The 15,758-nt window shown below is 41.6% G+C and overlaps 1 protein-coding gene across 1 annotated transcript in view; it reads left to right on the forward strand.

The window, feature by feature from the left end:
- GTF2F2 (general transcription factor IIF subunit 2) overlaps positions 1 to 15,758 on the forward strand; it is a 93,797-nt gene that overhangs the window by 75,081 nt on the left and 2,958 nt on the right. The window contains exons 7-8 of the mRNA XM_065678214.1: positions 3,370 to 3,469; positions 8,860 to 9,003. Coding sequence (XP_065534286.1) covers positions 3,370 to 3,469; positions 8,860 to 9,003 — 244 coding nt within the window. The remainder of the gene's footprint in view (positions 1 to 3,369; positions 3,470 to 8,859; positions 9,004 to 15,758) is intronic.

The raw sequence follows: 15,758 nt of genomic DNA on the forward strand, positions 1-15,758 counted from the left end.
CTATTTGTCTTTACCCTTTGTAGTGCAGTAAGCAAATTTCAGTGCTTCATCCGTACATGGACCATTTGCTAATTTGCTTTCTGTACCACATTTATAGCACATTTGTCAGGCCCTTTACCTGTATGTGTGTGTTTTGGGGAGGCTGTCTCCAGATGGGCAGCAGCTGTCATTCCCCATAGGATTGTGTGACCATATTCTGCATGGAAGCCCGGTGGAAAGAAGGCAGCCTGGGTCTTTGTCATTCTCCAGGAGATCTTTAAAGCTGCAGAAAAAGAAACGTGAAGGGCAGCCATTAGGGAGAAGAGCAAGATGCATGTGTACAATAACTGCATATTAATAAAAAGGTTCGCCTCCTGAGTCACCGTGCTTCCCGTTTAGATTTCCATAGTGGCATGTGGCAGCTGCAGTAATTGCTTTCATTAAAAGTAATACTGGGAATAGAATACATTTTTAGGAGACTGTTTTCTAGAGACCATGTGAGATTTGTGAGTTGTGATTTGGAAACCTCTGGCAAGAAATCTTGAGGTACAACACTGGTATCTCTGAAATTTCTTTCAGAGACACGTACATTTGTAGCTGGTACGTTTGTTAGTTGGTACATGTAGATCTTTCTGAAGTCCTCAGCCATTTCACAAACAAACTTAGATTGTCCATTTCCATTTTCACTTGGCAGGCTTCCATCCTGCTTCCTAAGCAGGCCGGTTGTTCTTTCCTTTCAAGATGGTGTGCTGGGGAGCTTCACATGTTAAACATGATTTCATTGCCATCAACCTTTGGAGGCCTCTGAGAAGTGCATTAGTTGTCCTACAGATTCCGTTTTCTACTGGTCTGGAAATTAGCAGGTTAAAATAAAAAAGCTGGAATGCACATCCTGTATGGCAAGTGAAAAATGTTAAGAAATAAATTGCTGGTGTTCTTTTATGCAAAGAAGGATTAATTTCTGGAAGAGGCACTAAAACGGGGGTTGAAATTTCCTGTATTGTAATTTTAAAATGCCAGAACAGGAAGAGACCTTCACCGCTGAGTGGTGTTCGAAGTTCATGATAAGCTCTAGGCTGAAGAGCCATCAATTGTTCGCATACATAAAAATCTGATTTATTAAGGAGCTGGAGGGCATTTGACATCACAATTCTAAAGCTTTTCCCTCTGAGGACAGTCCGAGGTGTTCAGTTCAGGTGTTTCAGTGTTCTGGCATTTCACTGTTGAAGGGCTAATGTCCTTTGGCTGTTTTCCTGAAGAAATGGAAGATATTGTGAATCTATATTATAAAAGAGTAATGAATCTAAAGCCCGGTGCAAGGAGGATCTACAATCCTGCAGAAATACCACCATTGAAATCCTAGTGCTCCCCGAAATCTTGAGACCATCTGATGTATCTGAATATTGTTAAGAACCTTGTCTATTCTTACATATGCTGCAGCTGTAATGAGAAGTAAAAACATCACAAACCAAATACCTAAATCTGGTCCACGTGAAGGTGGTGCAGTGGCGTTGGAGGGGAGAGGAGCCCCTTCTCCTGGAGCCACTGTCTCATGAACAGGAGCAATATTAGTAAACAGGTTGGGCAGGAAATCTGCTTTACAGAAAGGGAAATGTGAGAGGGGAGAAGTGAGGTGAAAAATAGCAACAGTGGGGGAGAGGAGGGACTAGAAAACTTCCATGGTCAAAACAATAGGAAAAATGGCGAAGAACTGCAAGAAAATATTTTTTTAAAAATTAAAACCAAACTATTTAAATATTTTAAAAGCCATCGAGACAAAAAAAAAAAAAAAATTAAGCAATGAAGTGAAGAAAAAGACCAACTTGGAGAAAAGGTACTGATTTAGCTTTAGCCTGAGCCTCTTTGTGAAACGTGAGTTTAGAAGACCTTTGGAAACCAGATCAATGAAATCTTTAAAATCATTTAATTATATTGAAGGCCAAAAGATAAACACTCATGATAAAAACTTCTACTTTTATTTGCCGGAACAGGAGTCAACGTTGTTCACTACTCTTTTACCTTCCCATTGATTTTCCTTCAAGCAAAGAAAAAACATGTTACATTTGGACAGAAGAAGACATTGATGTACCTTCTCCTGATTTAGAAATGTAGAATGCAAGGCAATGGTCACTTAAGGGTAATTAAAACCATGGAACGAATGACAAGCCTACACAGATTGAAGAGGAAGCAAGTTTCTGTGTGCGATGAAACTGCCAGCAACTGTTGTCCAGCAGTACCGGCGATGAAGTATAATTGGCTTTATTTCCAGTTGCTGCAACTAAAGAATTTATTTCTTCATTTACTGCTTACTTCAAATGTAATTCATTTAATTTGTTCAGGTGTTAAATCAGAGCATGCTGAATTTAAATGTAGCTTTTTGGGTGTGCATTGTATTTTTACAGAAAGACAAAAACAAACACTGTTTTTATCTCAAACACTTTTTTAAGTACTGCCTGGTTTAGCGAAAATTGTTTTTTCTGCCTGTAAGAGACACTTCTGGAAACAGAGTAACTACACTGCTGGAAGCATATTAATTGTATGTACCATAAAACTGTTTTCTCTGAAGGGACTTTGTCCTGTACCTTTCTAGATCTTGGTTTCTTGCATCTTCATTTCAAGTATTAATTCTTGGAGTGCTAAACCTGAAGTAAAGAGAGCACTCTTTCTACATGATCATAGATAAGCTTTAAATTACATACAGATGAGCTTGACAAAATGTGTTCAACCTGTGCCCTTGTCAGAGTCTTGCCCAAAGAGGACTGAAGGTCACCTATTGTTAACTCTGTGATTGAGACTTGATTGTACATTGGTTTGAACCTGGGTGGATTTCCCTGTCTTCGTGGTTTTAAAAGTGCTCGTAAAACACTAATTTGTGCTTTGTACTATATTTGTACTATAATGCCAGAAGAAAGGCCAAGAGAATTTATGTTTTTACATTAAAATATCAAAGAGAAGGTCGTGGAGTCTGGTCCTTATTGTGCTCCATGAGTCAGCAGGGGTGGTCAAAAGCTGTTTCAGACCTCAGCTCAGTCAGCTGGGTGATTCTGGGTTCATTTGGGTTGGGTTTGATCTTTTTAAAGAGTAAGGGCTTTTCTTCCACCTGAGCATTAGGCTCTTGGACTGAAATTTGTGTTCAGGCATGGTCACAGCTGTTTGGTTTTCAGCATTTCGGTATCTTCTATAATATATAGTGTCCTAATAATTCACAGTGTACTCGAGCATAAACAGTAGGAAAAATTTAATTCACAAGAGTGCATCTGTTTTGCCTTTTGATTTGTTTGCATCTGACCTTTAATAAGGGCTGGTTCATACTTGCAGATTTTTAGAATTCTTCTTGAGTGTGTTCTTGTCTGAACTTTTTATTCATTCTCTTTTTCTTCTCTTTTGCAGGTTACAGATAGAAGAATCTTCTAAACCTGTAAGGCTATCACAGCAGCTGGACAAAGCTGTAACCACAAACTATAAACCGGTGGCTAATCATCAATATAATGTAAGTAGCTTTCAGCATTTTCCCTTCTTCTCTTCAGGAGGAGTCTTGCTCAGGATTCACTGTTGGCCACTGTCTTTGGAAACACTCCCATGTTATCTGGTTTCTCCCTGATTTGGTCTTCTGGGGATCTTTTTTCTGTCTCAAGACCAGTATCACCCTTAGGGCTAAGGTCTGTCAATTCTGACAGTGTCATGTTACCGGATGGAGGGCAGACCACCTTTACCCAAGCCTTTTCTAGTGACTTTATTACATTCTTTCTCTAGTGTTTGTTTTTTAAATGTAATTTTAAAGTTTGGGAATAAAAGGCAGTTCTGGCTCTGTGCTATGAGATGTGGAAGCACTCCTTTGAGCCAAATAAAATACCATACGGAGGTGGGTAAAAGGCTTGAAAAGAATCATTAGTTCCCGGTCCTTTGGAGGAACTGACAACAAGTAAGAAAGAGTAACAGCTGATAATTTTTCACAGTTTCATACCTTCACAGTACGTGTTGTTAGCATCATTGGCTCTGTCAATATTACACCCACACTGCTGTTTCAGATCAGTTGATGTACATACAAACTATAATGTCCTTTTTCTTAAAGATCCTCTTTGAGTAATTTGTAAGTAAGCATATATAATCCCTGTTACTGTTGAATGGGGGAAATGTTAAGTCATACTGAAAACGAGTCACTGTGTTAGTCATTTAAACTTTTACGCTTTTTATTAAGATTTTATTTACATAAAACAAATGACAATATGCAGGATGATATTTAAGCATTATTCTGAAAGGCAGTCTGTTTCCACAGAACCCAAAATAATCGTTTCTCCCTCATGGGACTGTTTTGTAGTAGTTACTGTTCAAAGCCTGATCTATACATAGATGATCATACCAATATAACTATTTCAGCTAAGGGAATGACATTTAACCAAAATAGTCACACTGGTATATCCTGCTATGCAAATGCAATTTTATACGAGACTGCTATTCTCCTCCTTTCATTCTGGAAGAAGCCACAGTGATGTACAGCTTCTTTTTTTAGTGGGATATTGTGTCATTTCCCTGACACTAGCATAATTACAACAGCAGGACTTCAGCCTGGAGAGAATCTTTCAATCTTCATTCCAGTTACAAACTGCTGTCGTCATATCATTACAGAAATCTTAAGTCTTGTGTGAGCTTTAGAGGGTATAAGCAGGATGTAACCAGGCTTCTTAAAAGTTAGGATGCTCTTCTGTCCTAATTGTAATGTTTTTTATATATAGCTGTCCGTGCTAATGGAAATTGTTTGCAGTGTGTTTACTTTTCATATCTAACTTAAAGGAGCTCTAGTGGGAAAAATCTAGTAGGAATTGCTTGTACTTGAATCACTCTTGGCCTTGCCTTGACTCTAAAGGGCCAGGCATGACTACTTTCTACACCACCTTCCTTTTCACTGAATCTTTTATTAAGGTTCAGGTTAGATGGTTGAGGGGGTGTACAACTGGGAGAACAAGTCCATGAAGTTTTTAGACCTCTTGGTTAACTTTTTTTCTGCTGTTTTCAAGAAGCAGTTGCTTTCTTAACACTTGCTGCACTGCTGGTAATCGTATGACAGCCCTGGTGGGGACAAGACTTCTCACAAGGAAGAAGAAAAAATGTACAAACTACCACACATACTGATCCATTCAGTCATCTTTTGGGGAACTTCTGAGTTAAAAAAGTAGTGTCTACTAAATAAGAAAGAAAAGAGTAACATTTCCTGAACAGAGATGATAGAATACTAAATGGGGCTTAAGCTTATGTACCCATAAATGAACATACAACAGGAAGGAAGAGGGAAATTAAATACATGTAGATGGGAAATAGTAATAGCTTGCCTGAATACAGTGATGGGGAAAATGATTTCTTTTTTCCCCAATAAATTGTAATAAGCCTACCTTTTTGTTAGAAGAAATAGCAATGCCAGTACAATATATGCCAGGATTGTAGCCTAGCTCTTCTCCGGGAAGGGGACCTTCCTTTTCTTTGTATCAGTAAATATTACACATACATAAGTTTATAAGGTTGCGGTGTTAATATTCTTGCAGCTGGAATCTTTCTGTGGCTGAATTCTTGTTTGTAATACAGCAGAAAAGTACTTTAGTGGTGCTGGTTACCTCTTCAGAGGCTTCTTTGTGCTTTTCCCCTCTTCCCACTCTCCCATACTATAGAGGCTAGTACCTGTGCACCAGGAGATGGGAAAACCTTTCAGACTTATTTTGGGTGAAACTTCAGAATTAGCCTCACTTTTATATCACCTTTGTACTAGCTGTCTACCAAAGCAGTGTAGTACATCAGCTTCAGCATTAATGATACCTTCAGGAAGGCAATTTTGGCAGCTTTTCAGCAAGCTTAGCAACATCCTGGGAAGGTAAACAAAGAGAAATTGATTCTTGTATGAAGTCTTGCAGGGATAAACTCACAACTGCTGCACTCAACAGCCTGTTCTAAAATGGTCCTTCCTTGAAATCAAATTGTATTTTGATGCTTTTTAAATTTACAAAAACCCACAAATTTAAAGAAATATTACTATGTACATGTGTTCAGTAATAACGAGTCTCAGAAAGTGCTTTAAGCCTACTGCATAAAACATCCTGATTGCTCATAACAGGTTACAGTGCAGCCCTTCATTTTTTTTCATTCCTGTTTTCTTTGTAGCATAGGCATAGGACAAAAAGAAGAAAACAGCAACATATACCATGCTTTTTTTCACTTCACAATGGGCTCTATGTCTTTTATGCAGCAGTGGGAGCTGTGGCTGCAGTTCGAGGAAAATGATGGAGTGTTTTCTAATTAAGATACGGGCAGCAGGGACACCAGCTGCAAATAACTTTTCAGCAAAGGGAGGGTTTGATATTAATTTTTTTTTTTATGAGCTGATTTTATACATTAATCACATAATCACAGAATGGTTTGGATTGGAAGCGACCTTAAGGCTCATCCAGTTCCAACCCCCCTGCCCTGGGCAGGGACACTGTCCACTAGATCAGGCTGCTCCAACCTGGTCTTGAGCACTTCCAGGGATGGAGCAGCCACAACTTCTCTGGGCACCCTGTGCCAGTGCCTCACCACCCTCACAGCAAAGATGTTTTTCCTGATACCTAATCTAGATCTACCCTCTTTCAGTTTGAAACATTTCCCCCCTGTTCTACCACTACAAGCCTTTATAAAAAGTGCCTCTCCAGCTTTCTTGTAATTCATTAATTCTTAATTAATCAATAATATTAAAATATCCACATTACATTTGTATAGGGAATACAAACACTCTTCTTTGATTTACTGTAGCTTGTCCAGAGAATGTAAAATAGAAGCTCCTGCTGGCAAGAGTGTGCTGAGGCGCTAAAATAGTAGAGAAAGAAGAATGCTGGGCCTTGCAATTTACTAGAGGAAAAAATAAATGATTGTGTTTTGGTTAAATAGGCCACTTGATGTTATTTTCTGGGAGACTGTTATTTGTGTAATTAGGATTTTATACCCGGTCATGAAATAGTCCTGTCAGAGACCTAACATCAGGGAGAGAATGCTGAGAATTTCCTTTTTGTTCCTTTGTGTGGGAAGCATCCATTTTAAAGCGATTTGTTTCTCCTCGTGGAGGGAGTTGTACTAGTAGCTAGTTGCTAGCTAAGCACGTTTTCACTATGTGTCATTTGAAGAGGTACAAACTGTACTGTAGATTTTTTGTTGATGCTCACAGAGATTGTCTTGAGAGTCTGGGTTTGTGTGGAGAGGTTGTATTTTTTATGACACTAACATACAACTGGCAAAGCAGACAAGTATTTGGTTGCCCAAGCCCAGAGCACTGGAACAGGTTGCCCAGGGGGGTTGTGGAGTCTCCTACACTGGAGATATTCAAGGCCCGCCTGGACAAGTTCCTGTGTGATGTACTGTAGGTTACCCTGCTCTTGCAGGGGGGTTGGACTAGATGATCTTTTTAGGTCCCTTCCAACCCTTGGGATTCTGTGATTCTGTGATTCTGTGATCTTAGGTTTTACGCAGAAACAGTGAACTTCAAGCTACAAGGTTGCTCTGCATTCAGTTTAATGAGGTACATCTGTTTCAGGATTTGAAAGAGAAGGTTGGCTGGCCAGAGAGCTGTGAGGAATGGCAAAGGTGGTAATAGTCTTCAGCCACTTTGGACAGATACCAAGATACAGGCTATTTTCACCGAGAGGGTAGGAGGGAGTTAGCTGGCAAAGAAACATAGGCAAAAATAAATTGTGCCAAAAGCTAATCTGTCTTATTAAAAATAAGATGTTTAGTATCCAGTAGAACTGTGATTTTCATTTCTAGGCTTCTTCTCTGAAGGTCTTCCTTCTGAGGATCAGGTTTGAGACATGAGAGGCAGAACGACTCCCATACAAAATTATCTCACAGCCAGGCTTGTGTCCCTTATTGGTCACGAGCATCTTTTCTGCTGTACATTGTGCCTCTTCAGATTCACCCACACAGTGTGCCTGAAAGCACTTGATGGTTACATGAATTATATTGCCTTCTGGGTCACCTTTGTTGGTTCCAAGGAGCTTCATGGTTTTCTGGTATTGAGGGTGGTATTGGGGGTGGATGGGGTGATGTGCTGGGAGATGTTGGTGATTGAGGTTTGTTTGGGATGTGCTGGCCTGTGCAAATCTTGCTTCTGATGATTAATCTGAGGAAGTGCTGGAAGTATTTTTGGAGGCAGTCTTGGGCAAACTGTAATAGTTAAGTACTTTTTTTTAATACTCATTCTGAAATAGGGTGATGTGTGGCCTCTGTTTGCTTGGAATAGGGCTTTTTTGGAGCACTGTAACTTTGCATGTGCTACTCAGGTTTCTCTTGAAGGGATTACCATCTGCATGCTCGAAGTGTGTCTTCACTTGGTGAAGTTTGGTTTTATATTGGTGGAGTGATTGCCTTGAGTGCTGTTTCTGTAGCAGATGGCACAGTGTCCAAGGGCCGTTTGAGCATCCTTTGTGCCGGTGGTTGTTATGATAGTGGATGTGGCCATGCTGGTCTGTGGGTTTTCTAGAGACTGGCATTTTGTAGGTTTGAAATATGTCATTATACTGCAGAAGCTGATACCAACAGAGATGTAGTGAAAATACCATCTCAGTATGTATTCCTATACTAATAATAATTCTCTCTCCAGGCTTGGGCACATCGTGCAGGCTGTGTTCCTGAAGCTGGTTAAAGCAGAGATACCTATCTGAAAAGCTTAATTGTGCTGAGGACAAAATGCTTAGTTTATGTTCAGAAAAGAACATTTGAATGCTCAGGAGAAAATTTTCCAGACGAAAAGCACTGAGTCATTGAACAGTGTTTTATGAAATAGGTTTTTTATGCCTTAATGTTCAGCACTGAGAATTAGACAGTGTTACATATGAATGTCTTTAAGATGTGTTTTGCATTTGATAGATTGAGTATGAGAAGAAGAAGAAAGAAGATGGAAAACGGGCTCGAGCTGATAAACAACAAGTGTTGGACATGCTGTTTTCTGCCTTTGAGAAACATCAGTATTACAACATTAAAGACCTGGTGGACATAACCAAACAGCCAGTGGTATGTGCTAGCTGTCTTGTAATATAACCATTTTCAGTAGTTCCTATTGTGTATAATTTCCATACCCAGAAAATAGTTTACTATGTATGCCTTTGAAACAGCTCTCTAAAACAGAAATCATCTAGTTTTAAGTTCACCATCGTAAGACTCTGTAGGAGTTGCAGTGAGTATGCTTTTTCTTGACAGAGGTGGTTTAGACAACCTAAATGGTTGCTTTAATACTAGAAACCAATTTCTGTAATGCAGTGAATGTCTCCCATGATACTCCTGTTCTCACTGAAGTAACAGCCTAGTTCTGTTACTGTTGGCAGTAAAGGGTGTGAGTGGTCAGCCCTTCCTTCAGTTTCTGAACTTTATCTTGGCATAGCAACAGGGGTTACTCTTTCTCTGTGGGTCTAGAAAACTGTGTTTCATGCGACTAGTATTAAATGCACTCATTGTCCCTGTTAGGAGCTCAGGCATCATGTCAGCCAGCACCCCCAAAATCACTTGATTTCCTTCACAACCAGAATAATTTTTAGACTAAGAGTTGATACATGGGATTTATTTTGATTTTTTAAGAAACATTTCCGATGTTTGTTTCCACAAGCAGGAAAAGCATGAAGACATGTGTTTACATGCTGGCTTTGTTATCCTGCAATATCTGACAGCCTCTTCATCTATGAACCCTAACATCCCAGTTCTTTCCCTCCTTCCCCTGTTCAAGCTTTCCTTGAGCAGACCAGGCAGGAGATGGGGGAGACAATGACATGTGAAGTATGTTTGGTGCTTTTGATGTTTTTCACTGCTAACTTTGATGCCTGTCCTAAACTTAGCTGCAGTTTCCACAAAACTTAAAGGGACTTTGATTATGTTTGAGTCTAAACGGAGCAACAGTTTCACAAGTTCTTAGGGCTAAGGCAGAAGAAGGAACAGTGACAACTGGATTATGGGAAAAAATATTCCTCCGTAAAAGAGGGGGGAAATGGAGATGTTTACTAGTTTTGTCACTTCACATTTAGGATTAAGTGGATCTGTAGCAGAGTGTATCAGAGTATTTGTATAAGGTGCACAATCTGTTTGGTTAAGAAGCTGCACGAAGATGTTACCCAGTTCAAACACAGCAGGTTCATGGTGTTCCAGTACCTTGGGAGACACTACCTGAATAATGTATTCGTGTCTTCTATTTCATTCATTTATTTAATGAGTCAGCTCTTATCTGTGTGGCCAGAAGGTGTTTGGACCATGGGAGCTGAGAAGGAAGAAGGAATAGGAGGAAGATAGGGAGAGAGTGGCAAGAAAATGTAAAGCTTTTTTATTTTTGTAAGAGATAGGTGTGACAGTCACTATGTTGATCACTTTGAATGTAAGTAGGTGCAGATTTATCCCGTTACCCCACCTAGCATGACTTCAGCTCGAAATAGTCACCCATAACTACCGTTTAAGCCACAGGAGAACAAATGTTTTCTTCCTCCTGTGATGTGATTTACCTCTTAAATGTACCTGTCTCGGCATCAGCTCAGAGGAGCCTGTGCTTCTAACACAGATTTCTTCATTAAGCACCAAAAGTTGGGCAACTTTAATCCCAATTTTTGTCTCAGTCACTGCCCCAAAGATTAGATTTATAGGGTAGCTATTAAATTAGATACATAGAGGAAAATACCTCACATGAATACTTCTATTACACTTACAATGAATTTCTATGCCATCTATGTATCTCTGCTGTCATCATATGCTTCTGAATATATTCTGCCTGTAGTATAGTGGATCTATACTGGTACTTTCATCTCAGCAAATCTAGCCTTTTTGTTTTTTTTTTTTTTTAATCATTGTAGTAATAAAGATATATTAAAAGGAAATTGGAGACTAATTTGACCCAACATCACACGTGATTTGGGCTGTATTTTTGCATCTGTTTCTTATTTGAGTCTCTCTGATGGCTAGAAGTCCTGTAGGGCTTCTGAGATTAATCAGACCATTAAGCCCCCCCTCCACTGAGTGCCGTCTCAGTTTCCAGCTGCATGTGAGAGTTAAGGGGTTTGTGTTCATTACCAGCCAGGTTTTTGACATAGGTGTTGGTGCCCATCGAGCTTCCGCAGACCCTCTGAGAAAATAAAGGACCCAAATTGTCTTCCTGATGCCTTTCTTCAGCCAGTATGGTGATAAATTCAGAACTATCTTTCAGTGCATCATCTACCCCACATCTGAAGCTATCCTAATTTCCCATCTGGGTTCCCATTAAAAACTTGTGTAGGGAATTGCTAGTAGCATCCATTTCCATTTAAAAATACTGTCCCTCTGTTCCTGCCACTCAGCTGCTGTTTGCTCTGTGTGTGAGCACCCCTGGTGCTGCCGACTGCAACCTCTGGTGTGCAGCTATGGGGATTTTATCTGAAAATGAAGTATCCGTTCCTAATGCCCACTGTGACTTTATTGTTTGCAGAGAGCTATAGCTGACAAAAAAAAGCCAAATGCCAGCAGGTGAATAGGCACGCGTTCCCCACACTGTACAGAGGCTGGCTGTTAATTAATCTCTGCTGAGTGCTCAGTGCTTTATTTTCTGTCATACTGTCTTAAGATTGTCTGGGTATGTAATTTCTCCTCCAAGTTTCTAAATGTTGAAGTTATTTTCAGACATGAGGGAAAAAATGCTGCTGCTGTCTCCTTGGCTCCCATTAAAATGAAGTTGTAGGTGCTTACCTCACTGGTTGATAATATTCAAAACACATTTTTCTAAGGGAATTAACATCCTTATTAGTGAAGGAACAAATAAATAAGGTTATTTTTCTTATGTAATGGTAAATGTAAGTAGTAAATGAAACCCTTGCATGTTACTTGGGAAATTGGTGCCATCTTTATTTTGCAATCGTGAAATCACAAAGCGAGCCTATTCTGAACACAAACCATTACTATATTTGGGAAACCTGGGTTTATTTGTTTTCCTTTCTAATGAAAAATAAGAACTCGCAGTAGTAGTCAAATCTGTTGCCACCTACCCAGATGTAAGTACTGAGTGATCCCTGGAAATAGTGCAGTAATTCTAGATTTGGACTTAGTGGCTGAGAACATAACATGCTTTTCATGTCAGCAATCAAACAATTGTGAAGAATGGAACCAGTGGTCTGATGTGAACTGTATTCTTCAAAATGGGGCAGATTGCAGCTTTTTCTTGTGTTTCAGCTTTAAGTAATGGCTGTCCGAAATACAGTGAGGTTTTTTCCCTCGGAGTTTCAGAAGGGTTTTCAGAGCTCAGAGGTTAACTCCTCTCTCAGAAATTTTTGTCCCCTAATTCTATAATAACATTTCCCTTTCTATGAAAAGAAATCATGAGGGAAGGTGTAACAAAGCAGAAGGTGCCTTAAATGTACAAACAGCTTGCCTACAGATTAGCTTCTGTGTTAGAATTATATCTATATAAACATATTGGATCCCTTTCAGAGAGAAACTGTGGGCCCCTGGTTAGCACTCACCAGGCTCTAAAATTCAGTATTTGGCTTTACTGGGGGAAGTGGGGGATATTTCTTGATGATACAGCATCAGACTGAGTAGTCTTAGTTTCTCCAAAATGTATAGGCCAACCTGGCACAGCACAGACCCAGGTGGAGGGTCCTGGTTTATGGAAAGAGAAGAGATCCTACAGGAAAATCATAACATCCTCCGAACTCATCTCATCAAGCCACTTGCTCTCAAGTTCAGTACAGCACATAGAATCATAGAATAGTTAGGGTTGCAAAGGACCTCAAGATCATCCGGTTCCAACCCCCCTGCCATGGGCAGGGACACCTCACACTAAACCATCCCACACAAGGCTTCATCCAACCTGGCCTTGAACACTACCAGGGATGGAGCATTCACAACCTCCCTGGGCAACCTATTCCAGTGTCTCACCACCCTAACAGGAAAGAATTTCCTCCTTATATCCAATCTAAACTTCCCCTGTTTAAGTTTGAACCCGTTACCCCTTGTCCTGTCACTACAGTCCCTGACGAAGAGTCCCTCCCCAGCATCCCTATAGCCCACCTTCAGATACAGGAAGGCTGCTATGAGGTCTCCATGCAGCCTCCTCTTCTCCAGGCTGAACAGCCCCAACTTCCTCAGCCTGTCTTCATACGGGAGGTGCTCCAGTCCCCTGATCATCCTCGTGGCCCTCCTCTGGACTTGTTCCAGCAGTTCCATGTCCTTTTTATGTTGAGGACACCAGAACTGCACACAATACTCCAGGTGAGGTCTCACAAGAGCAGAGCAGAGGGGCAGGATCACCTCCTTCAACCTGCTGGTCACGCTCCTTTTGATGCAGCCCAGGATACGGTTGGCTTTCTGGGCTGCGAGCACGCACTGAAGCCGGCTCATGTTCATTTTCTCATCGACCAGCACCCCCAAGTCCTTCTCTGCAGGGCCGCTCTGAATCTCTTCTTTGCCCAGTCTGTAGCTGTGCCTGGGATTGCTCCGACCCAGGTGCAGGACCTTGCACTTGTCATGGTTGAACTTCATAAGGTTGGTATCAGCCCACCTCACAAGCGTGTCGAGGTCCCTCTGGATGGCATCCCTTCCCTCCAGCGTATCAGCCGGACCACACAGCTTGGTGTCATTGGCAAACTTGCTGAGGGCGCACTCAATCCCACTGTCCATGTCAGCAACAAAGATGTTGAACAAGACCGGTGCCAACACCAATCCCTGAGGGACACCACTCGTTACTGGTCTCCAGCCAGACATCGAGCCATTGAGCACAGTTCTTGGTGTGCGGTCATCCAGCCAGTTCTTTATCCACCGAGTGGTCCATCCATCAGCAGGTTTATCCCTGATTTCTAATTGTCTAAAAGCTCCAACAGTTCCATGTTATGTGTGCACACAGAGTGATTTTTTGGGTTAACACTCTGCTGCCCTCCTAAAACCACTGCTGCTTGTTTCCCCTGCAGCAGAGATGGCCAATAGGTATACATTGTAGATCCTCAGTTGCTGCAGTTCACAGTCCGAGCTTGGAGTGCCCTCATTTGTAGCACAGATGTTAACCTCACTATTCACTTTAAGTTGGTTTTGGTCCATTTTGTTAGGCTGTGGACTCAAAACTCTTGGAAGTTTTGTCTAGAGAGAAGCAGAAGTGCCTGGGGAATTGGGCCTGAAACCCTGTTGAAGTTAAAAGTGATCTCTGTATAACTGGGTGGGTGATTTGGAGGTGTGAGCGACTAGTGAGAGGTGAGGACTGCCATCGCCCAAAGATAGTGCCACTGAACAGCAGGAGCCATGAACTGTGCAGCCATAGCAGTTTCATTCTGCCTGAGCCCTGCAGCTTCGTCATGCCTTGTGACGTGGCTTCCTGGATGCAGGCTAGGTCTGTACACCAGGAGCTGCTTATCAATGTACTAAGGGACTAAGTGCAATTACACTTTTCCCTACTCTCATTGATCTGTCTGTATGCTCTGGAGCAGAATTTAACCTTGAATCTGGGTGTTTCTTCCACCCACTCACCATCTTTGGAAGTGTCTGTCAGTGAGTGACACTATTGAAAGCTTCACAACCTCTCTGGGCAGCCTGTTCCAGTGCTCTGCTGCCTGCAGCGTAAAGTTTTCTTCCTCATGTTGATGTGAAGCTTCTTGTGTTTTAGTTCGTGGCCATTGCTCCTTGTCCTGCCACTGGGCACCACTGAAAAGAGTATGGCACCATCCTCCTGACACCTGCCTTTGAGATATTTATATGCATTAATGAGATCCCCTCTCAGTCTGCTCTTCTCTAGACTAAACAGGCCCATCTCCCTCAATCTTTCCTCATAAGAGAGATGCTCCAGACCCCTCATCATCCTTGTGGCCCTTTCCAGCAACTCCTTGTCTTTCTTGTACTGAGGAGCCCAGCACTGGACACAGTACTCCAGATGTGGCCTCACCAGGGTTGAGCAGAGGGGGAGGATGCCCTCCCTCGCCCTGCTGGCCACACTGTTTTTCACCTGCTTTCATCACCTTTAAACGATGCGTTGCACAACAGCAGTGTCATCGCACAGAAACGTTTGCGCACCAATTGCCGTCGTAGCGGGCACATTCATGAATAATGACAGCATCTCTGCGCCAGTCGAGACGTGGGAAGCCGTGTTGAGCCGTACATTGTTCTCCTGCTGCCACCTGCTGGGGTCTGCATTGTGCACCCTCGGAGGCTGAGGAGCCATCCCCGCAGTGCAAAATGAACTACTCCTGCGCACAGCCGCTCTGCTCGAAGAAAAGAGCCTGAGAAACTGCTTTGTATGTGCAGTCTGATGGGGTCAACTTTCTTCTTGACAAAGACCCCTTATTGCTTTGGTAGGTTTTCAAGAAGAATTCTGCTCCATGAGTCCACCTGGAGTCTCGTCATTAGGGTGGGATCTGGGGTTTTGTTGCTTTGTCAATTTTTGATGTGTACTTGGAGAGTGAGTAATGATCAGTTTCTCTAAAAGAGACTTCTTCTGACTGGGAAATAAATAAAAAGCCCAATTTTCGCACTTAGCAAAAAATAGGCAGAGTGTAAGGAAGAGACTGGGCAATCGGCCTTTCCTTTTTCCCTATATCATCAACAAATACTTGCTTTTTTTGATGAGTTGAAGATGTTGCTATTTGAGCATAGTGGGACTGCAGGTACAAAAGATACATGGGTTCCAGTAACCCGAGGTCAATGTATGCACTCAAAAGAGGATTAAATTGCCCAGAGTAAAGCAATTATGAATGTAATATGGGGATTCTTAAGCTGTGGTCTGCAGTTGCCATGGCAATCTACTTGCATCAGTCACCATTAATATTTAAACAAACAAGCAGGCA

The sequence above is a fragment of the Lathamus discolor genome, chromosome 4, assembly GCF_037157495.1.
Source record: "Lathamus discolor isolate bLatDis1 chromosome 4, bLatDis1.hap1, whole genome shotgun sequence".
In the NCBI taxonomy this organism is placed as follows: domain Eukaryota; kingdom Metazoa; phylum Chordata; class Aves; order Psittaciformes; family Psittacidae; genus Lathamus; species Lathamus discolor.